This window comes from Podarcis muralis, chromosome 17 (assembly GCF_964188315.1).
Source record: "Podarcis muralis chromosome 17, rPodMur119.hap1.1, whole genome shotgun sequence".
In the NCBI taxonomy this organism is placed as follows: domain Eukaryota; kingdom Metazoa; phylum Chordata; class Lepidosauria; order Squamata; family Lacertidae; genus Podarcis; species Podarcis muralis.
This window is the reverse complement of record NC_135671.1, coordinates 36220673-36244465: the sequence shown is the minus strand read 5'-3', so window position 1 is coordinate 36244465 and position 23793 is coordinate 36220673. Positions and strand designations below refer to the sequence as shown.

At 46.2% G+C, this 23793-nt stretch overlaps 1 protein-coding gene across 1 annotated transcript; it reads left to right on the top strand.

Moving 5' to 3' along the window:
• The first annotated feature begins 5391 nt into the window (after positions 1-5391).
• TBC1D25 (TBC1 domain family member 25) lies at positions 5392-20465 on the top strand. Its single transcript, XM_028711687.2, has 6 exons — positions 5392-5790; positions 9200-9309; positions 10265-10419; positions 12078-12202; positions 13544-13732; positions 13972-20465. Exons 1-6 carry the CDS (start codon positions 5701-5703, stop codon positions 15334-15336), a joined length of 2034 nt encoding a protein of 677 aa, XP_028567520.2. The 5' UTR covers positions 5392-5700; the 3' UTR covers positions 15337-20465.
• Positions 20466-23793: the final 3328 nt, after the last annotated feature.

Genomic DNA, 23793 nt, shown 5'->3' with positions numbered 1-23793 from the left:
AGAGATCAAGCGGGGGGGAAATGGAGAAGCCAGCCCAAAAGGATTGGACTGAAAAAGATCACTGAATTGTGGAGTGTGAAGTTCACTTGCCGTTAAGTTTCCTGAAGGCTTGCAAAATTCTATTTCTTGCATCCCTGAGATGCACCTGGAAGAGACTAGGGTCTTCAGCAGCCCTCCCCTCCAGACACAGGAGCAAAAACAGCCGGTTACCTAAAGCAGCGCAGTCAAGACGCAGGTGTCTCTCAATCCTGCACTGCAGATGTTCACCTGATGGATCAAAAGCTCTGACACTGCCTTTTGTCAATGGAGCAGATCTGCTTCCGGCACAGGTAGCTCTGTGAGGTCTGTAAAAAAAAGAGCTGGAACAAAACATGGCTGGCTGTCCCACCAATAGATGTACCTTATTGTGTGGTGATGGCACAGGAAAGGGCCTCCCCTGCAGTGGTGTCCCGACAAGAGAAGTCCCTCCAGGTAGAAGCACGGAGATCGACCGCATTAGGCTTTTGAGTTCGCAGCTCTTCTGAAACAGGGATTGAATAACCAATGTTGCTCAATACAAGCTCTTTGGAATATTTAGTTTTCATATTTGATGTATGATTCCATTTAGAGCCTACCTTTTCTCCAACAGGCTCAGGGTGCTTGAATGGTCCCCCTCACTGCGACCTGAAAGAATCTTTGTACAAAGAGTTGCAGGCAGAACACAACAGGGGTTTTCTCCTCAGCCAAGCACAAGATACTCACCTTCAGCCAGAAGACACACAACTGTATTGCTGCTATGATTCCGATAGAGCATTTAGAGATTAATTGTTAGTTATTAGTGCCTATCGCCACCTCTGGTAATTCAAAAGTTTCTTTACTAGAAGGTACAGTTGCAGTTGTAGGTAACCAAGTGAGAGATTACAGGAAAATAAAGCAGTTTCCTATACCAGGTTTTTAAATAAATTACCTTAGGAACAGAAGTACTGGTGAGGATCCAAATTTTAGTATTTGTCGGAAACCCAACAACTATCAACCCTCTCATGCAGGTTTTCACAAAAAAGCCAATCATAGAATTTGGGTCAAATAAAATTTCTAATCAAGTCTCAGCATTTATGGCTCTTCTTTCCTGCATTCAAGAGAAATACCTGTACCCCAGGCAAAGAAATTGGGGAGCTACATGCCTCCTTTATCTACAGGATTGAAGGGTACAGACCTCTCTTCCAAAATGTTTCACAAATGTTTTTATTACGATTTTGTGTGGCCCCTCTCTGGTCATTAGTGGAACAATCAGCCACCCCCTTATCTACGAGTCAAAATGGCCAAAGAGTCAGGATTCATAAGATTTCAAATATTTTCTGTCATTTCAGCCTTACCGTTAGCAGACAAAATCTTCTGCCCTTTATGTACAGGAAAAAATGGTCAAGGCTCACCCTTCCTAATCACTAATATGTATGTGCTTAAACGTTTGCTGGACTTTCTTTGCTTAGAAATGGCCGACCAAATGGTGGAAACCTCTACTCACTCCAACGCCTCTACCAGGCCAGCTCTACCATTGCCACCAGTAGATTCACCCTCACAATGCCTTATTTCCTTTTACACACAGAATTCAGCAAGGCAACTGTTACAGACAAAGGAAGCCGTCTGATGCATTAGGTCTTAAAATGGGTGTTCTAAATGTGTATTCTACATTAGGAACAGTAGCATGGATTTATGAATTTTACACATCTGACGGAACAAAAACTGAACAATATTTTGGTGACCGTCTTCTGCAGTTGCCCAGTGACTACAATTAGGTATAATACTCCCACCCTTGGTTGCTTGCTTTTCACTGCTTCGCCTCATAGCTGTCAACGTTTCCTTTTTTAAAGGGAAATTCCTTTATTCCGAATAGGATTCCTTGCAAGAAAAGGGAAAAGTTGACAGCTATGCTTCCCCTTGTGGCTTTCTCAGTTATTCCCCCCCCCCCCTTTTTTTTCTCCTCCCAGAAACAATTCTTGATCCTAGTGGCTTCCATACCTTTCCTTGATCAATAGTTATTTCGCTTTCATTATTTTTTAAATTCACCACGCTAAAGTGGCTCCCTGAATGCTTTTCTCTTTCCTTGATTCCAATCAGGAAGGATGGGGTATTATTAAAATACAATCATAATCACAATCATAATCATGCCTCTTCCTAGCTTTATGTGTCAAATGCCACCACTTTTAAGCCAGCTGCTCATTGGAAGCCACATTATAAATAAATGAAGTTCTGCCCATTAGCGAAGGAACTTTTCTATAGTCCCCAGGAAGCTATCACAAAGGCAAGGCAATGCATTTTTGTCAACAAGGCAAGCAGAGCTAACCTGAAATTAAAAGGAACTATGTTGTGTTCTCCCCCTCTGCTTCGCTCTTTCTCACATGCACAGCTTTCTTTCCCTCTGGATACCCCTACCCTTCTCACTTCTAAGTCTTACCTGTGTTAAAATCTTACTAATCTTAGGTTTTCTAACTTCTGGAGCGAGGTTCTGGAGCAAGTGGTCACAGACCAGATCCAGGTGCTCTTGGAAGAAGCTGATTTTCTGGATCCATTTCCATCAGGGTTTAGGTCTGCTTTTGGCACTGAAACTGCCTTGGTCGCCCTGTACCTCTGTCGAGAGACAAGGGAAGGCGCTCAGTGACCCCCAGTGCCTTCCTTCAGCTTTGGCTGGTGACCCAGCTATGCCCCTATCTGGACAGGGATACCTAACATGGATACTCATCTCAAAGGAATGGCCAGACCACCAGGAAAGGCAATCAGATAAGGCATTATCAGATAACCTGGCAGACAGGAAAAACAACATTCACATTTCTGTTGTAGACCACCTTTTCTGTGGTGTAGGTATGATGTTCCTGGGGGGTGGTCTTGGGCTACACCCCTTCTGTGATGTATGTATGATGTATGGAGGGGTGGCCTTGAGCTCCAGGGCAGGGAATTTAAAATGTCTATATAAGGGCAGGCACACCTTGGTTCTGGGTCCTCCTCCATCCTCCTGCGTGTTGGGGAGCACCCTGTTGCAACAGATCAATAAAGATCAGGCTTACTAGCTGCTTTGCTTCTCAATATTCTCCGGTTGGCCTCTGTTATTTTCTCCTACCGATGGAGAACCTACAAAGGACTCTATAAGGGCTCTTGTTTCCTCCATAAGGGAATAAGGGCAGATTTTTGTTTATTACAGCCCATCACTAGGTTATCATACTTGGCAGTTCAGAATGAATCCCAGACTGTTTGTGTGATTTTATCTACATAGATCCACAATGTAGCCAAGAAGCTTCTGTTCCACCCTAGAGATTAAATCTCTTGAGATCCTCCTCAACTTCCAGGTGCTAATATGAAGGTTTAACAAAATTTATTAAGACTCCTTCAAAGGGGAAATAGAGCATCTCAATTATTGCTCTGGGGTTGTTCTCTGGGACAGGGAGAGACAGATCTGCTAGTTTGCAGCCCAAACTGGCTGTGGATGAGGGCATCTATCTATCTATCTATCTATCTATCTATCTATCAGCAATATTTAAACTTGCCAACTAGGGAGACCACAAGTGAACATTTGTTGTACCTCTTTTTAAAGTTGTAAATAAGAACTGACCAGTGAGAGGGCAAAAACCAGTATTATAGCCAGGAACAGTCTCACTCACTAGACTCTGGCTCGCTCCTTCCACCACCTGTCAGTCATAGGGACACAGAAAAAAGTCCCTTGGCGCATTAATACAGTGGATAAACATGGGTTTGTTTTCAACATGGGATCACTGTGCATGGGGGAGAAATTAGTGCTGGCCCCACTCCCTAATAATAGGGTTGCTGGGGGGCAAACTTGAATAAAATATGGGGGGGGGTAGTAAGCCCTGCCCTACATAGTCACATGACGCAGCACAGACCATTTAAATGGCAATGCCCATCAACTTGGGGGATGCCTGGCCCCCTCAATTTTTGGGGGGGGCCTTAAGAGGAGTTAGCTCCTAAGCCAGGGTATGTGTCTTTCCTGGATCCATGTCTTTGCTTGCTTGGCTATGTGTAGCACCTGCTGTGCCTTTGAACGGCATTTTGCCCATGTATCACACTGATCTGAGCATTAAAGATTTTGGTAGACACTGCAGCCTGAGTTCGAATTCTTCACTGAGTGGGAGCCAGGAAACTCTCCTCCACAGTGTGCTTTTCTGGAGGTTCTCCTGATCCATAGGCAGTTTTTTTGGGGTATTAGATTTATTCCCATACACAGATATATATTCCTTTTGCCTTCTTAATCTTCGGAATCAGTATCCAAAAATGTTCACAGCAGTCCTGGTCAATCGTTTGAGTAGTATTGCTCCAACATCTGCCCACTTCCAGTCTTGTGGTTCTTGAAGAATTTCCGAAAAGTGTAACTAACCACTGACATAATATCTGAGAGAAATAACAAGTCTTTTTTTGTGTGAGCTGGAAGCAGTTTGAAAGAGGATCACTTCTTATCGTGTACACTATCATAAGAATATACCATCCAAGATTTCTCTGATGAAAAGAGGGACATCCTATTCAATAACAACAACAACAATAATTTTATTATTTATATGTATACATGTTACTTCTTAGCTGTTTAGCTACAATGGCTGGAGATTCTGTTTAACTGTAGTGGCAAATAGCTTGTAATTGATCCGTTCTCCATTGACTTAGTTACCACCCCCTCCTGGGTCAGTGAATCAAATCTTGCATTAGGTGAAATATTCCCAGTGGAGGACTGCAGGATCACATTAACAAAACTGCTTGTGGCTGGCTGTTAAAAGCAGTGTTAACCATGGGTTGGCATTGCATCTGAACCAACTCCAAGATTCTATGATCACAGACCAATCCTGGTGCAATAAAGGCCCGTCCGTTATCCCAAGCGCGCTATTGTGATGTCACCGGTACGGACCCCTTTCCCATTGGCTTCAATGAACAAAACGGCACGCCCCCCTACGTGTTTGGCCAGCCCCGTGGCGCAAGATGCTTCCGCAACACAGAAGCCGGAGTGAGGGGCCCTACGTAGGCACCTCTCTCCTTTTTCTGTATCTATGGCTCGGACGCGCGTCCCTGTTCGACCCGGATGCAGCTACTGCATCCAATCGAACGTGGACTCCGGGTGACCCGGATGTTGTTACCCTTCACGCAAGGATATTGCCGTGCACTAGTTTCCATTTGACCCGGATGTTGCTCCTCACGGCCCCTTTCCTGATTGGTTGGTCCTCTCATTTCCCCCCCCTTTTGTTCCGTCCGCGAGAGCCGCTTCCTCTTAACCCTTCCCTCGCCACCCTTGCGCATTTCAGTCCCTCGGGCGGTTAAAGCACAGAAAGAGCGGGGAACCCGCGCAAAAAACCCCGCAGAGGCGAAGGAGTTCAGCCGCCGCCGCCTCCTCCTTCCTCGCGCTTAAATAAAACACCTGAGCAAACTTCGCGCTCTGCGCCTTTAAGGCCGGGGCGGTGACGTCAGCGCCGGACGGGGCGGAAGTAGCCGGCGCGGGGGCAAGGTCACGTGATGGAAGCGGCGCCTCTCCATCCGCCTGCCCCCCGCCCGCCTGACGCGGGAGTCCCGGCGGAGCGAGGCGGCTGACTGCGCGGGGCCCTCTTCCCCCTCCTCCCCCCCCGCCGGGCGCGTGACGTGGAGGGGGAGGGGGCTGCAACGGCCCCGGCGCGAGGCGCCTCCTCCCCCCGCCCTCAAGACGCGCCACACGCGCCAGAAGGTGGAGGGGCCGCCGGGATGGCGGCGGCGGCGGCGGGGGCGCCGGGAGGGGGCGGGGCGGGGGCGCCAGAGGAGGAGGAGCACGAGGTGGTCCGCGTGCGGGTCAAGGTGAGCGGCCTGAGGGGACTCGGGGGCGGGGGGAAGGGCGGCTGATGTCACAGGGGCCGGCGGAGGGAACCGTGTTTCCTATTGAGGCGGGTGGTGGGACGGAGACCTGAAAGGAGCTGCCCTTTGTTTCAGGAGGGATACGGCAGGCAGTGCCACGTAGCGGTTAGAGCAGCGTGGGAAACCCACGGCCCTCCGACGGCTGGGTTTTGGTTTACAATTAGGTTCCTCGCTTGCCCTTTCAGCCACCGGGTCCTAGGGTGGGCTGCGGAGATTTAAAGATGGAATGGCAAAAGCAGAGGGTAAGACAGTGAGGTTCCTAAATATATGTGTGTGCCTTCAGCGTTTCACGAAAACTGCAAAATGAAGGTGCCAGGTGCACCTCTGTGGGGAGGGAGTTGCACCACTTAGGGCTGCCCCAGAGAAAACTCTCCTGGGCCACCTACCTGCTGAACCTCTGAGGGCAGTGGAACATAGCTGTCAACTTTCAGATTTGAAAATAAGGGATCAGCAGCCTCGAAAATAAGGGATCAGCAGCCTCACCTGCCCTGGGGAGCCTCGAAAATAAGGGATCAGCAGCCTCACCTGTCCTGGGGACAGTCTACGGGATATCTAACAATCCAGGATAGCAGCGCGAAACAGAGCTGGAATAAGGGAATTTCCCACAAAAAAAGGGAAGGTTGACAGCTATGCAGTGGAACTACCCAAAGACTCCCCTCTGTCGATCTTAACGCCTGGGAGGGTATGTAAGGAAGAAAGTGGTCTTTCAGGTATGCTGCTGAACTACGACCCCCATCGCCCATGGCCATTGGCCATGCTGGACCATGGCATTGCTAAAGGGCCACACGTTTCCCACTCCTGGGCTAGAGCTGAGCAGGGGCAAATTCCTGCTCAGCCTTTGAACTTACTGTCTTGCACAAGTCATTGTTTCAATGCAGACATCACACCAAGCAGTTGTTTATAGTAGCCATACTTCTAGTTCTCAAAGGGTTAGAGCCGCTTTCTTTCAACTTGATGTATCGCTCATTGCTGTCAAATTGTGAGTGGCCTCCTTGGTGGATACAAATAACAAGTAGTGTGTTGACCCTTTTACACAGTTATTAGTGACAGTTTAGGAACTTAGATGTGGAGAGAGAGATTAACTTGCTCTCAGCGGGCAATGGGAATTCACACTTCTTAGTGCTTTATTACTCTAAGAAACTTTACTAAATTTAAGAGCAGCTGCAGACAATCTATGAGTGTAAAATAATGTTGTAAAGGAACTGTATTTCATTTCGTAGAAGAAAGAGAATGAGTTCACAATTGTTGATTCATTATACACAACTGGTTACAGGTTTGGAGATGATTTCTTCTTCACAAGAAGAATGCCTTCAGTTACACACTTTCCAAAATAAGGACAACTTGATAACTCTTGGGTTTCTCCCGACTCTACAATTCTATGACTTTGTCCCTAATGGTTGTACTAATCTATATTCAAGTAGGTAGTATGAGCTTTCGTGTGATGCACTCTTCTTCAGATACAGATAATCTATAACACACTGATCTATAAAACACATGTTTTGTACTGAGATTGTCTAGTTTGCAGTAGCTGTACCTGCTTCTCTTGTCAGGTTTCTAGCACCTGTTACTTAGGCAGTATATAGATATTTAGATTACATTTTGGGCAAATATTTCTCCCCTCAAATTTTTCTGTTAGGAATGTAATTAAGTGCAGTGGAACCTCGGTTCCCGAACACCTCCATCGTCATACATTTTGGTTCTCAAACGCCAAAAACCCGGAAATAAATGTTTCCGTTTTTGAACGTTTTTCAGAACCTGAACGTCTGACACGGCTTCTGCTGAGTGCAAGAAACTCTTCAAACCAATAGGAAGCCGCGCCTCAGTTTTCGAACGTTTCTTAAGACGAATGAGCTTTTGGAACGGATTTCATTTGAGAACTGAAGTACAGCTGTATTTGGTTTTATACTAGTCAAAAGTGTTATTTTGGCAGACTGATGTATGCATGCTAGGGGAGAGGTTCAACTGAGTTCACTGGCTTGTTTCCTGGTAAAGTTTGTTTACTCACCTTGGAAGTATGTTGATTGATTCAGTGGGATTATCAAAGTAATATTCTTAGGGTTGTGCAGTTAGTTTTTTAATTGGAAGCCACTGTTTTGCTAATAATAATAATAATAATAAATTTATTATTTGTACACCACCCATCAGACATGGGTAGGACTATGTCTCTGTGGCTGTAACCCACGGGTGTCAAACACAAGGCCCGTGGGCCAAATCCGGCCCGCCAGACCTCGTCATGTGGCCCGTGTAGCCGGCGGCGGCCGCCAGCCTTCACCTTTTATTCTCGCTTTTTTTTTTGACACAAGAAAGCCGCCTCTTTGGCGCATGCCAGAGAACGTCTGCCCTCTAGCGGCGCCGGCTGTTCTCCACAGGAAATCTCCACTTTACATGCAAGATACAGATACAACCGGCCCTTTGAGGGTGACCAAACTGCTCATGCGGCCCCCAATGAATTTGAGTTTGACACCCCTGCTGTAACCCTTCTGTAAATGATATAATCTGGACCATACTCCAGACTGCGTTAAGATCTGCTCACTCCATTGTTTCTGTTAGTATGAAGAGATGACATTGTATATGGAAGTAGCCAAAAGCCATTTTGGTCCCTTTTGCTTTTGTGCGATGTTGAAGGATTATTGCCAACCTTGTAGCTATGTAGATACTGCAATAGCTGAGCGATAGCTCAAATATTTTGTAAGTTTCAGCTCACATGTTTGGCCCCCAGTATCCCTGGTTACAAAATATTGAGAAACACACCTGTGTATGAGATCTACCTTTCCCACTAGTAATCTTTCCAGTGGTAAATCTGATGTAAAAGAGCTGAATTTGCCCCTTGATAAAGTCTAGGTTGATAAGAAGCAAGTTCCACTGACGAATATACTTCAGAAGGCCTACTTTTGTGAGAGAGATTGTCAAGCACTTAGCTTGGTGTAACTCCATTGATGTAAATGGAATTGCATCAGTTCATGGTCAGTGAACTATCCCCTTTGTGTATTAATACACTAACAATAGAACCATTCGTTGTTCCTCTCTCGTTAGGGTTATCCTAGGGGAAGGATCTATTCTTTGGTCTGTAAAATATCAGGCTTATGTGTTTGATATATCTAGATAGCATTTAAAGGGCTGTTTTCACTGTGGGAAGAACGACCCCTTAGAACTTAGTATCATTGTGGTAGAAAAACAGAGTGTGTTGCTGGTGGAGACAAGCTTTTTATTTTTGTCAATAGGGAAATTAAGAGATTACAGTTGGATGACATTCTGAACTTGTTTTCCCTGACCTCTCATTCACTGGATCTCTGCTGTCTCCAAGTTATGGGGTTGGTTCTTTGCTCCTGCTTACATTTTGTAATCCTTTCAGAAATGTGAAGGCTTCTTGCAACCTGAGTTCCGTACCTTTGCTGTGGATCCACAGATCACCTCCCTGGATGTATTGCAGCACATCCTCATCAGGGCATTTGACCTAAATGGGTGAGTCTGGGAAGAGGATAGAAAATATGGAACTGGGTGGTCCCATCTTTTAGCTCCCATGCTACTTTCCCACTAAATGAAAAAAGGAGGTCAGTGAAGGTGGAGCTGAGAGATGGAGCTTCTGTTTTCATATCTAAGAGGGGAATGAGGTTTGAAGGGACATGAGTAAAAGTGGCATGAGAACAGGAAGCCTTACATTCCTTTCCCGGTTCTGACATCAAATCTTCTGAAAGCTACGGATTTGATCCCGTGTTCAGAGGAGAGCCTCTCATACCAAGGGATCTCCTCATAAGTAAGCAGAGGAGAGTGGTTAAACTTTGGATCACCAGTCTTCCGTCATTTCAAATAAACATGAACAATCTTTACCTTCATTATTATTAACAGCTTCTGTTTTCAGTAGTGACTTAGAGTTACAGTAAAATCGTAATTAAAAAAGCACATGGTAATATTCAACAAATCATTTTACTACCTTCCTCTTTGCTTGTGAGAACTAAACAGTTACCTCAAGCAGAGAGTGAGATAGGTTCCCTTGCAGAAAACCCCCAGATGTTAGCACAACAAGGTGCTAAGTCTGGATGGGATTTAGCTGTTACGTCCTGGGTAAGCCAGACCTGATTGCATCACATGTATATAAAGCTGGACAGCCTGTCTGCTACACACAGTAGGAAACTTTGTCCTGAGAACCACTTTACATGAAATAGATCTTGTTTTGGTGTGGGACGCAGCATGCATGCTTCTTGTACAGTTGTGAATGATGAAGGCGCATATATTTGCTCCACTGCATGTATGTACCATGTCTACCAGCAGTGAATTAAACATATTCAGCAACTGTGACTGCGTATTGTTGTTTTTTAAACATCATAAGAACAGCCATGTAGGTTCCATTAAACAAAAGAGGTGTCCTGTTTTAAATGCGGGGAAAGAATATGAACATGTCTGTCTTTACTCACCTTAGGAAGAAGAATTTTGCCATCAGCTATCTGGGCCGAGATAAGCAAGGCCAAGAATCATATTTGTCATTGATGTCAGATTGGGATCTGGGCATGGCCTTTGCTGGAGCCTCCAAGCCTTACTTGCAGCTCAAGATAGACATCAAGCCCTCAGAGGATAGTAAGTAACACTAACACACACACACACACACACACACACTGAACAAGAGAGCTGGGAGCCCTGGTTCCAGTCCTTGTACCCCTTGGTCTCATCTCAAGGCCTCACTTGGCTCCTTATGCTATGGACACGTCCAAGGAATTCAGTTCTTTTGTCTTCTCTGCCAGTGTTGTTTACTCTTGTAGAAATGTTACCTGATTGCTGCTGTAAAGAAAGGAGTGATTTGAATCAATCGATGTTGATTTAGGTACAAAATGAAGCATCAATTTACTGGAGGCTCTGAGGGAAAAAATCTTAGGGCTGAAGAGGGGGGATTGACTATGTTTCCCCACCCTCCCATATACCTTTCCAACTCTGGCTATTGTATATTTCTCAGTTTACTTTAGAAATCCCTGTTGCCTTTTTATAGAGTGCAGTTTGATCACTCCCGTTTATGGGTGGCATGCAAAGCAGCCCAAACCTTTTTTCAGACTTTGTGGATTCTGTGTTTGCAACACGCGAGTGCAGAATTTGGTACTGACTGTAGAATCCAGTCCCCTGTAACTCATCCTGCTATTCAAAGCAAATTTCTAGGGCTTTTTGATACATATTACTGTTTTCAAACATGTGATTATGCTCAATTATTATCCATCAGAAGCAGAATTGACCCTTCACGGCAGAAGCAGAATTATGTAAAATAAGCAAGAATGTGTAAATGTTAATACCGTATTTTTCGTCCTATAGTACGCACTTTTCCCCCCTCCAAAAATGAAGGGGAAATCTGGGTGCGTCCTATGGGGCGAATCCAGGCTTCAGGAAGACATCCGCAGCCTAGGCAGCCCTGCGGGAGGTCCCGCAGGGCTGTCTAGGCTGCGAATAGCAGCCTGCTTCCCGGAGCGTCGGGCGCCCTGAAAGCAGAGCGCCCGGCGCTTCGGGAACACATCCGCAGCCTAGGCAGAGCGCCCCGCCCGCCGGACAGACATCCGCAGCGTGGGGAGCCCTGCAGGAGTTCCCCGCAGGGCTCCCCACGCTGCGGATAGCAGCCTGCTGCCCGGCGGGCAGGGCGCCCTCAAGCAGAGCGACCCGCCCGCCGGACAGACATCCACAGTGTGGGGAGCCCTGCAGGAGTTCCCCGCAGGGCTCCCCAAGCTGCGGATAGCAGCCTGCCGACCGGCGGGTGGGGCGCCCTCAAGCAGAGCGACCCGCCCGCCGGACAGACATCCGCAGCATGGGGAGCCCTGCAGGAGTTCCCCGCAGTGCTCCCCACACTGCGGATAGCAGCCTGCTGCCCGGCGGGCAGGGCAGACATCGGCCAGCCCCACAAGCTCGGGGGACAGCAGGGAGGCGCAGCGCCGCCATCCCGCTGTTCCTCGACCTGGTTCGGTTTCCCCGACCTGCTTTTTTATTTCCTCCCAAAAAAACTAGGAGCGTCCTATGGGACGAAAAATACGGTACTTTGTTTTCATCATTTGTACAGAACATGGAACTCTACTTTGCTTTATGCTCTTTTTTTCTTTTTAAAGTGAGGTATGCACAGCATGATTATTTTGTTTGTGTCCTTTCTGTAGCACTTCTCAACATGCAGTGAAATTTGATCCTGTGAAATTATACTGGGTGGTGGTGAGGGAATGGCAGATACTGGGCTTGGGGAGTTGGCTCATGCCATTGCCATATTCTCTTAGGCCCCCTGCTAGAAGACTGGGACATCATCAGCCCCAAGGATGTGATCAGTACCGACCTGCTGCTGGTGGAGAAGCGGTCTCTGGCAGCAGCCGCCCTGCCCTTCACTCAGTCCATCATCTCCCAGGTAAGCCATAAGAGGATGATTCTTTTGACTTTCGTTATGTGATGTTCCACAAACAAATATCCAGGAGGTGCTTCTTAACTCCATGGATGGAAAGAGGCAGAGGAGAGAAACCAGTTCTAACTTCCATTATCTTCCAGCCTAGCTCTATTCATGAACCACAAAAGATCCAGTTTGTCTCCATACCAGCTTTTTTGGCTCAGAAGATTAACTCCCTCTCCTAAGTTACAGAGGTGACCCTAAAGCCAAGATATAACTACATATGTATATACAATGTCTGAGGCGGGTTGGCCGTTCTCTTCGTTAGGATGTAGTTCTATTCCACCTTAAAAGGATCAGGCATGACTGTTGTGTGTCACATGCCTGTTTACTTCCAGCACAATTCTGCTGGGAACTTCTGTTTTGTATATTGCTTTTGTATTGCTGTTTTGCTGGACACGAAGGGAAGCAGATATGTTTTTTCCTTTTTTCCTGAACTTTGCTGAATAAAATGTTGTAGATAATGCTTCCACATGGCTCTGTCCGCCTCTTCCGTTGTGAGAAGATTTATTCCCTCTGCTGATAGAGCGTGCCGAGTCTCTAAACGTACCTGAGGCTCGTGTCTCTGTTGATGCTGTTCCAAGGGAGACCGGTGATTGCCTGGCTGCCGGCCGGTGGCTGGAGCCAGCTGGAGGCCTGCCTGATCCCCCCGTCTCCCCGGCAGTATCCCAAAACTCTTACCTTTGTGTTTTAAGTTACTGAGCTCATGCTGTAGAACTTACAAGTTCGTTCTTTTGTTTTTGTTTTTATAATATATTTATTAACATTTCAAAGGTTATACAACAACAATAATAAAAAAACACACACAAAAGAAAAAAATAACAAAAATACAAAAATACAAAACTAAAAACAATTTAAAAACACATAAAATTCCCTTCACTTATTTTCTTTTAACTTACTTCCCAGACCTCCTCATACCTCCCCTTTTTGTATTCCAATTCAAATTATTAATTCAGCAAATCCTCACCATTGATTTTCACTTAATTTTCAACCTTTCTTTCTTCCCCCCCCCAATTATCTTAATCATTACAGCTGAAAACCACTTAATTTCAAACCAATATCATTCTAACATTCACTAATTTTGTAGTATTTCCCAAGATAGTCCTTAAATTTCTTCCAATCTTCTTCCGCCGTCTCTCTTCCCTGGTCTCGGATTCTGCCAGTCATTTCTGCCAGTCCCATATAGTCTATCACCTTCATCTGCCATTCTTCCAGAGTGGGTAGATCTTGTACAAGTTCTTTCTTTTGAGCATGGTTGTGTACAGGTTACTTTCTGACCTCAGCTTTACTTTTGTCAACTGGCAGGTGGGCAGGACACTGTCTAAGGTCCAACAAGCACTCAGCTGGTCCTATGGTGAGGACGTCAAACCTTTCAAGCCCCCGCTGAGCGACTCCGAGTTCCACACGTACCTGAACCATGAAGGGCAGCTGACAAGACCTGCAGAGCTGCGTCTCCGAATCTTCCACGGTGGAGTTGAGCCCTCTCTACGCAAGGTGGGCATGGGGTTTCTGGAGGTCAGTTTTCTGCCTCGAGAGACAGGCATGTGGTTAAGGGGGCCAGGGCAAGGCTTCTTTCCCTTTGCTCCCACTCTGAGGCCATTTGTCTTGACCTTGGCATGGATGCATGTCTGCTGCTCTGAGGGCGGGTATCTTCCTGTAACTGATCCTTCAGCTTGTTGCCATTGATGGGAAAAGCTGTTCCAGTGTTGAGTCATCCTCCCTGTTTCCCACAGGTGGTTTGGCGATACTTGCTAAACGTCTATCCTGATGGGTTGACGGGTCAGGAGCGCATGGATTACATGAAGCGGAAGACTCGGGAGTATGAGCAGCTGAAGGGGGAGTGGGAAGCTCGCGCCAGCCCCGAGGACCTGGACTTCATTCGCAGCAACGTGCTGAAGGACGTTCTGCGAACAGATCGCACCCATCCCTACTACGCAGGCTCAGATGACAACCCCCACCTGACAGCCCTGCACGACCTTTTGACCACCTATGCCGTCACCCACCCACAAATCTCCTATTGCCAGGGCATGAGTGACATCGCCTCCCCCATTCTGGCTGTCATGGACAACGAAGCTCACGCCTTCATCTGCTTCTGTGGCATCATGAAACGCCTGGAGGGCAATTTCCAGGTGGATGGTGAAGTCATGTCGGTGAAGTTCTCCCACCTCAAGCTTCTCCTCCGCCATTCAGACCCAGAGTTCTACTCCTACCTCCTCTCCCGGGGCGCTGATGACCTCTTCTTCTGCTATCGCTGGCTGCTGCTGGAACTCAAGCGTGAGTTTGCCTTTGAGGATGCCTTGCGCATGCTGGAGGTCACCTGGAGCTCCTTTCCTCCTGACCCTCCTGAGAAGGAAGTGGAGTTGGTGGGCCCGCCGGCCAGGCCCGGAGACAGCAGCCAGCCTGTTCGAAGGAGACACATGTTGCGCCCAGCTTGCAGTTTTGAGGCAGCTGGGGACCAACCCTGCCAAGGGGCAGTTTCTGATGAGAAGACACTAGTGAAACAGTCTAGCTTTGGGGAGTTCAAGTATTACAGCACTCATAATGAGGACAGTTCAGAGGATGACCCATCGCCCAGATTTCAGCGCTCAGTAGAAGAGGACGAGGACTGTAGCAATGAGCAGGATCCATTGATCCAGACAACTAACGTGGCCAAGTCCTTTTCTGCTCCATCCCTTCGGGCCTTGACTCCACCCTCTCGAGACTCAGCCTCCTCCTCAACCAACGGCAATGAGGAAAGCCAGTCGGATGAGGAGAAGGGGGACTCTGTGGTTCACACCCCTTCCTCTCCCTCCCGCGGAACTGCTGCTCCTTCTCCTGTTGCTGCAGTCAGCCTGCCACCCCCGCAGGAGTTTGGCAGAGGCAACCCCTTTGTGCTCTTCCTGTGCCTCGCCATCCTCCTGGAGCACCGAGACCATATCATCAAGAACAACATGGACTACAATGAGCTGGCCATGCATTTTGACCGCTTGGTCCGCCGTCACAACCTGAACAAGATCCTTCATCGCGCCAAGGCCCTCTTTGCCAACTACCTGCAGTCTGAAGTCTGGGACTCTGAAGAGGGTGACGAGGCAGCGGCTGAATCTCCTGCCGCGTTGTGACCCCACACCCCACCCCTTTTCTTCTCTTGACATGTGGGGACTGGTTCCCTGCTGCCATTATGGTGCAAGCACTGATGTGGAAGGGTGAACAATGAGTAATCCGGCTTGGTCTCAGCTCTACAGTAATCTTCATGGGAGGTGGCCTGGAGCGGCTAAGTTGGATTGTCCCACTCAATACACCTTCTGTGTCAAATGTACTCTGTTTTTATCTATCTCTTTGTGCAAATATCTTGGCAGAGATGTTCCATCTATCTCCTGTGCCTCCTACCCTTCCAAGTGCTAATTATCTTCCTAGGAAGATCTACCCTGGAGCAGCCAGGTTTTACACTCTGTTGCCCCTTTCCCTCCTCCTAGTCAATACTTGACATGCATTTCCCTCTCTTATCTACCCACTTACTAATGTCCTCCTTAGAATGTTGGTCACTAAGCAATCAAGATTGATTTCTGACCCTTCTGTAACCTGGTCTCTTCCGTTCTGGGCAGGTTTGCCAAAGGCATTTTAAAATGCTGAATCTTGATGTGACCTTAATTTCCCTGCACATACGCCTCTCTGCAAAAACTTGCCTTTTATGCTGAGTTATTCAAATGTTTTTGCCCATTTGGGTTTTTTAAAAGCACTTTATTTTCTCTATAATTTTGTTCATTCCTCTAGTATTGCCTTTTTGTTTTAGCTTGAAAGCGCTTTTTAAGAACTGAACTCGCAGCCTTGAAAAAATATGCTTGGTGTGTTTAAAAGTGGACTTGTAACACCCCATTGCCCTTACTGGCCGATTTTTAATCCGAACAGGTTGTCCTTTTTTAAATTGGGCCATCTCAGTGGTCTTTTGTGAATTAAATACTCACGGGGAGTCTAGTAAAAGAGTCAAGAGTCTAGTAAAAGAGTGGATTGGGAAAGTTGAATGGAGTCTTGATGCCACAGTGCCCTTATAGATCTTGCTCTTGGGTAAGTAATATCTTGTGTCTGGCTCGCACACGTTCTCTTAACTAGCGATCTCCTCAGCTGATGTATCATCCAAGATTTGCTTGCTGTAAAAACAGCCATTGCCTGGTCAAGTGGGTTTTGTTTCCAGTCTCTCTAACTGGCTTTCTTATTTAAACGCAGGTTGCCAAATTCTTAACAATGGTTTCTCTATGCATCTTTAGCTTGCAGGGCAGGATTGCGCTGGAACATGTAGCAACAGATTCTGTATCATTAGACAGAGAGAACTCAAGCTGCTTCTAGTCTTAATGCATTAATCTGAAGTCAAATAGTAGCAAATGGTAGTAGTGTTTGCCTCTTGATAGAGAAAAAGTGTTTTGATTCTTGAATCTCCATTCTTGCTGTTTCTAGGTTAAACTGGAAACCAAATCACTTGTCTTAAAACTGTTTGATTATTGAGAGTTGATACCTGAATAGGCTGTGCTGCTACCTTTCTGCCTTGGAACAGACTGGGTGGGAGATGCCGTAGATGGGACAAAAAGTAGACTGTGTTGAATACTGTTGTCAGTAGCACCACTTTTCTGGCCAAAATGTACATTGTTGTGGGCTCACTCTGCTTCAGATGAGCAAAATGGGCTCAACCAAGTCCCTAAAGGCCATTGGAAACATTTTAACTCCAGTGTTAGGGTTCGGTTTCCATTATAGATGTGCAATTCCTAGATTCAGTGGCAAATTATTTTGAGACTCCCCCCTCCCCCCTCTCTCTTAATGTTGGGGGTGCCACAGTGTGCCCTGTTCTTGCCCCCCCCAAATTCCTCCATGTGTTCATTTGCCTGCCTTAATTCACAGTTAGCTGTGGCTTAAATCCCCAGGGTGGGTTTCAGCTAACTAGTTCTGCTGTGGAAACCTGCGTAAGGACATCTGCCTGCACAACAGGGCTTCCCATTCCCTCCTCCACACCCCCTGAAATTTGCTCTGAGGGGTCAGGAGAATCCCCAGAACAGCATGTGGAGGGTAGAAGAGAAGGGTCATTCTGTCCAACAGACATAATACTACATTAAATTCCTTCTCCAGACTAGAAAATTTTTGGCTTAGAAAAAGGATATACTGGAAGGTGGGAATGAGGTGAAGCTTCTCAGGCCATCACATCTTTTCTAGCCAGAGCAGCCTTTGTACTAACATGGGCTTTTAAATCTCTGCAGGCCAAGAGCAGAAATCGGCAGGGGCCACAAATGAGGCTTGCCATCAGCAGTGAGGTCTTAAGCAGCCTTCCTTTCTTGATTGGTTGGAGTTGGGTGAATTTTAACAACCTGAGAACCATCAAAGCCAATAAGAGAGAATCAAAGCAGGGCTAATTAAAAGGCACTTCAGATAGCTTAGTGCCACAGAGGCACCTGTACTTCATTTGGTGGGCGGGATGCAGAACTGCAAGTCCTATCTATCTATATTTTTTAGAAGGCATGAGCTCATTCTTTTAATGAAATGTCCACTAGAAGGAGCTGTAGCTTAGTTTAAAACAATGAAGCTACATTGGAGGAGGTCTGTACAGCTCTCTGCACCCTTTCACCAACTCCTTCCGTACTGACACTGATGGCAGACGGCAGTAGAGGTGAAGACAATTAATCAGAAGGCATAGGTCCTTTTGAGAACAGAGGTCAAGGAAAGGTAGAATAACCAGTTTTGGAGATACATCCATTCCATAGGTCCCATATTGTCCTATTTTTAAAACAAGGAGTTGATTCTGGATGAATGCAGAGTGTCAAGCTTGGCTTGCAAAAGGTGGTTCATAGACACACACACATACCCCAGTATGGTGGCTTGCTTCCTACAGGATGCTGTTGAAGTCACTGTGTCTGAACTAGGTCTCCTTGGTTATTTAACTTGCAGGATATCCCTACATTATAATCAAGATACATAGTTCCCCTTTACATTGAGGACAGGATGCACATCATCTCCCAACCTTTTGGCCATGCTCAGAAAACTTCCTTTCAGGATTGTAGTCCTCAAAGTCTGGTGGTTTTAGGATGACTGTCTTCCTCTGCCTGCCTCACTCCCCCCCCCCCCCAATACTGCACCACGAGGAACTGAATCAACTATCTGAATAATACAATGGCTTTAACTGACATTGGAAACGTGATTGGTTTATTAACAAGGGGGTTGGTGGGGAAAGAAGAGTTGCTTAATTAGCATTACTTGTAGCTTTAAGGTGTGCTTGGATATTACTTGCTTTGGGAATTGGGAGATGACCCCTTGCCACCCTTGTCTGAGCCCCTGTTCCTCCTCGCTCTTCTCTCCCCTACTTCTGCCACCACCACGCACCCCTCCTGTTCCCTCTGTGTGCCTCTAGCAAAGGAATCCTGCCATGAGGCAGCTGCCCCGTGGAAGAAAGACCTGAGCCATGGGTTGTAGTCCACTGGGAAGCTTTCCTAACTAAAATAACCAGGATCTCTTTTTTGTGTGCAGCTCCTGTTAGCATCCATGAAGTCTGCGCAGGAGAAGTTCCTTCATTAATAAAGGGTAGTGATGATATACAGCATGTATAGCTGTATCTCTGCTTCGGAGAACCCACTAGGGGGCAGTCTTGCTTATCACAGGGGTACGGTACGTTACTAAGCTCCATCTCTCACTCCCCTAATTTCTGCTTTCATTGTACCTTGCCTCTTCCTGGCATTGGAAGCCAAGCAGAAGTTTCACAGGCTGTGACGTAAACTCCGTTTTCCGTTATTCCACCTTTGGAGCCTTCTTGCCGCACTTGGTGCTGATGGTCAGATTCCATTGGAACAAGACTTCTACCTTATCCAAACTTGTTGCTCTGTGTTATATTTATAAGTGTGTGCTTTTACTCTGCCTTCATATTAGTTGTGTGCTGCTTATTTATTTTGCAAGCTTTTTGGCGGGGGTTATTTTAGTTTTGGGCTGGCATGTGTGCACAAACGCAAAGGTGTTGAGGGAGGGCTGTCTGGCTTTGAGGACTGTTTGTGCCAGAATCCCACTACACATGTTTGGCCTGGTTTTTATTTTTTGTGGGATAATTTGTATAGGCTTCCCACCAGCCCTGAACAAAGTTATTCAAAGAGCTTCAGCCGAAGAAACGCCTTGTTCAAAATTATTTGAGTGAAAATTCAAGATATAAGGGTGTCCAATAATGTTCATAGGCAGAAGATTTGGGATTACAAGAGATGGGGTATTGAATTGGACTTCTGTGTGGCTTTCATGAGAAAAAATCTCAGTGGATTGTGTTCCCCTTTCAACAAATAGGAGGTAGAGTGCCATTTTGATTTTCTCCCAGCAACACCAAAATGTTTTGTTTATCCTGTATATTTTCAAAGCTTAAATTGGAAGCTTAAATTGGAAGCTTAAATTTGTGTTCACCTGCTGAGAGAATGGAAGCATACGAGCTGCTTTCTTGTTAACCCAGCCTCTCTTTTGTAGATCTTGAAGCCTTTAACAATGTCCAGCCTACGTTCAGAGTCCAGCCTATGTTTATGCCTCTGGGACAAGTTTGCTTCATTCTTCTTCATAGCTTTGCTGACTCCAAATGGGGTCCAGTGGAGTCAGGGAGTCACCTCCAGCCAACCCAATTTACAAATGAACTGAAAAGGAACAGCAAGTAGATTGGGTGGCAAGAAGCGAGGCCGTCGCCTTTGGAGTTCAGTCTCTCCCCCCATCCCACAATCTCCCTCCCTCTCATGAAATGTGGCATTCATAGTGCTATGTGCTTGAACGGGTCCGTCTTATTTAAAACATTTCTGTCTCATATATGTATGCAACTTCTTTCCACTTTTGATCCCCTCTTAATGTGTAATCATTCAACTCAAATGGCCCTTTTTCTTCAAGGCCTCAGGCACTTTTGTCTCTCCTTGTTTTAAAGCTGATGTGATAAAGGAATGGAAATCTAAATAAAGCAGTTCTGCTTGCTGATTTCATTCAGAGCTGCTTTGGTGTGCCTGGTCTGCCCAGACAGAAATAATGGACAGAAACCAGCAGGTTTCCAGCCCTAGAGGCTCACGGGCAGAGATGTATGAGACGAAGGAGTGAACAGTTGGGAGGCAACATATTATAAGTTGATACACACTGAAACAGCACAGATAAAAAATGTGGACCTGTGTTAAAAGTCAAAATGGGGAATTAAAAAAAAAAAATCTGTACCAAGAAAAGCCGAATCTGTTTACATGGAATAAACTTCTTCCAAGTAATTTATATAATTGCACTTTAGGTTACTTGTTGGATTTCTTCCTGTCGTGCAGTTTTTAAAAGTACCAGAGCCAGCTTTTCCTTCCAACAGGGTGAAGTGACCTGCCTGAGGTGGTAGAGGAGGTGGAAAGAATCTATCTGTCGGATGGATGGATGAAGGCAGGAATTGGTGTCTGAATACTGCAACCAGACTTTAAAATATTGGCCGTGGTGTGTTGGAGGGCACCATTCGGCCGCCTGCTTCAGGCAGCAGAAATGCCATAGGCAACACTGAAGCTACAGATCTTTCGGCAGTGACAAACATGGCAACCCTATCCAGGAAGGATTCAATATTTGATGTATATCCATACAAGCCTGGTAACTGGAGAGTTGAGCTGCCAGCAGCGAAACTATATTTTGTAGATGGCAAATACTTTGCTAGATTCTGTGGGTTGCGGGAGAATAATTTGACTGTGGTTGATACTGGACTGGATTGCAACCATAAGGAACAAAAGGCCAGTGTTGTTAAACTTGCATAGAATCTATCATAGTTAACTGAACACCTACAGTTTATTGGTGAATTTGCTTAGGGAAACAATAGTACTCCGTGCATTACTAGGAAAAACCTGCTTAGAGTGCCAACTGCAAATAGAGTAAGCATGGAAGGGTAGCTAAATAGAGATTGCTGTGGGGATGAGACAGTTTTAGGAGGAAACGTTAGGCACTGGGAAACACAGGCTATGTATCTGCAAAAGACATGGGTTTTACTTGGAACAGTGGAACAAGGACACTTAACATCAAAAAGGTCATTGTGCAGTTCTTAAATGAACTTCTGGTGGTAAGCCACCAAGAACTGTGTCAAATCTGATTCAGGATGACTTCATTCCATAGCAGTGATGGTGTAAATCAAGGGTGGGGAGCATGTAACCCGGGGGTGGCCAGTGTGGTACCCTCCTGGTGTTGGAACTACAACTCCCATCCTTCCTGGCCATGTTGTCTGGTGCTCCTGGGAGTTGGAGTCTTAACAATACCTGAAAGGAGCACAGGTTTCCTACCCTTGGTGTAAATGCTTCTAGTTCTCAGAATGGGATTAGGATAGAACTTGGCAACAAGGAATGCCTTGTGTGCTTATATGCCAACACGATGTAGTGCATATAATGCATAGCTAGACTATTGCCTCAGATCTTGAGTCATTCCCAGGTCACACTGTTTCTCTATGGAGCTGTGATTCCAAAACGTGTCACGTCTAAACTCCAACCCATCATTTACAGAGCGGAAAGAAAGTGCAAGCAGGAGCCCATATCTTGTCATAGCTACATCTTTGATTTATTTATGGGAAGAGTAAAGGACAGTTGGTTACAGCATGGTGCTGATAATGCCAAGGTTACATGTTCAATCTCCATATAGGACAGCTACATCTTTCCGTATTGCAGGGGTTGGGGTAGATGATCTCTAGGGTCCCTTCCCTTGAGTTCAGAAGATGGTGCTTCTAGGGGACCTTGGCTCACTTCGCCTGGGCCACAGCTGTTTGATGGAACCGAATTTTTCAATACGATCAAACCTCGGTTCTCGAACGGCTCCGTTTTCAAATGTTTTGGCTCCCGAACGCCAAAAAACTGGAAGTAAATGCTCTGGTTTTTGAATGTTTTTCGGAACCCAAACATCTGACGCGGCTTCTGTTTGAGTTCAAGAAGCTCTTGCAAATGTTGTCGAACATTTTGGAAGTCGAACGGTCTTCTGGAATGGATTCATGTTCGACAACCAAGGCTTGACTGTAGCTACTTCCATGCTGACTGCAAGATGGAGCCAGTTGGGCAGAAGGTAGGCATTATATAAAATTGTGAGGATAAGACAGGCTGCAAGTCCCAGAGTTGCTTCCATCATGGTGATATTGGCTCCTCTGACAGTGGTCCTAATGAAGTCTGGACACCCAATTTCCAGCTCCAGCATTTGTCCCAATTCACTAACCTCACTAGGTCAGACTACAATGTGTTATATGTGGGATTGCCTCTGAAGACAGTACAGAAAGTTCAGCTGGTGCAGAATTTGGCAGCCAGGTTGCTCACTGGAGTAAGATGGTTTGAGCATATTACATCAATCCTGGCTCAACTGCACTGGCTGCCAACTAGTTTCTGGGCCCAATTCAAAGTCCTGGTTTTGACTTATAAAGCCCTGAACTGCTCTGGACCACAATATCTCAAGGACCACCTCTCCCCACATAAACAGTTCATCATCTGTTTGTGTGCCTATTCCATGAGAGGTCAGGAGGATGGCAACATGAGAACAGGCCTTTTCTGCAGTGGCTCCCCATTTGTGGAATGCCCTCCCCAGGGAGGTTCGGCCGGTGCCTTCATTATACATCTTTAGGCACCAGGCAGGAACGGTTCTCTTTTACCAGGCCTTTGGCTAATTAAACAATCTGTGGCTTTTAAACGTGGGGTGGGGTGATAGTTTTTGTCTCTTACTATGTTACGTATTTTTGTGTTTTTATACTGTAAAACTGCCCTGTGATCCTTGGATGAAAGGCAGTATAGAAATAAATAATAATAAATAATAAAACCTCAAATATAAAGAGCAAGCTGTATTGTGAACTGGGGTTCACCCCTTTTATGAACTACAGGGTCAGTCCTAGAACACCATGCGAAGCAGTGTCTGTGAAAAGTTGCCTTTCTGCTACTCCTGAGAAACAGGTAATTGGCTACACACTGAAGCTCCAGGCAGAGCTTTGACAGCCAAAGAGGGTGTCACTACTAGGAAGATTTCAGCCCTGGCCTGGCACATCCCTCTCTGTAACTGGTTGTTGATAATAGGAAGAAGCAACATGAGAGTTGGCAAATAGTAAAGGGCATGAACCTCTTCCACATCGGAGCTTAAGGTTGGTGATATACTAAAGCAAACAAAGCGTTCAATGATCGGTTGTTATGAGAAGCTGCGGAAGTGACATTTCCGTCATCAAACTGGATGACAGCACTCTCTCCCCCCCCCTTTTTTTGGTCTTACCGTTTTGTATTCATCATAGCATTGTACACAATAACACCCAAAACACTACAAACAGAGTAGTTGGCACAGCCAAATCCCAATGACAGTTTCTCAGGGTTTGCGTAAGGACTTGTGGTAGGTCTCTAATCACAAACAACTAAACGGAGTACGAATTGTCCAGGATTTGTCATTTGCTGCAGCAGCAAATGATTAGGACTATATTGTTGGCATCCGTCTGTGTCGAGAGACAATGGAGTGCTCCTCCAGGGGTGAAGTCAAGCCACTGCATGAGCAGTACCGAAGTGACGTCCCTGGGGCACAAGCCTGGGCAGTGTTCATGGAGGTCCTGGGCTGCCCAGATGACAGGACCCCTCCCTCAGCCTCGC

Bases quoted from the DNA above. Each gene is read 5' to 3' on its own strand.
- TBC1D25 (XM_028711687.2), top strand. From the start codon at position 5,701: ATGGCGGCGGCGGCGGCGGGGGCGCCGGGAGGGGGCGGGGCGGGGGCG. The intron at 5,791-9,199 runs GTGAGCGGCCTG...TAATCCTTTCAG, and splicing joins TGGTCCGCGTGCGGGTCAAG to AAATGTGAAGGCTTCTTGCA. The intron at 10,420-12,077 runs GTAAGTAACACT...ATATTCTCTTAG, and splicing joins CATCAAGCCCTCAGAGGATA to GCCCCCTGCTAGAAGACTGG.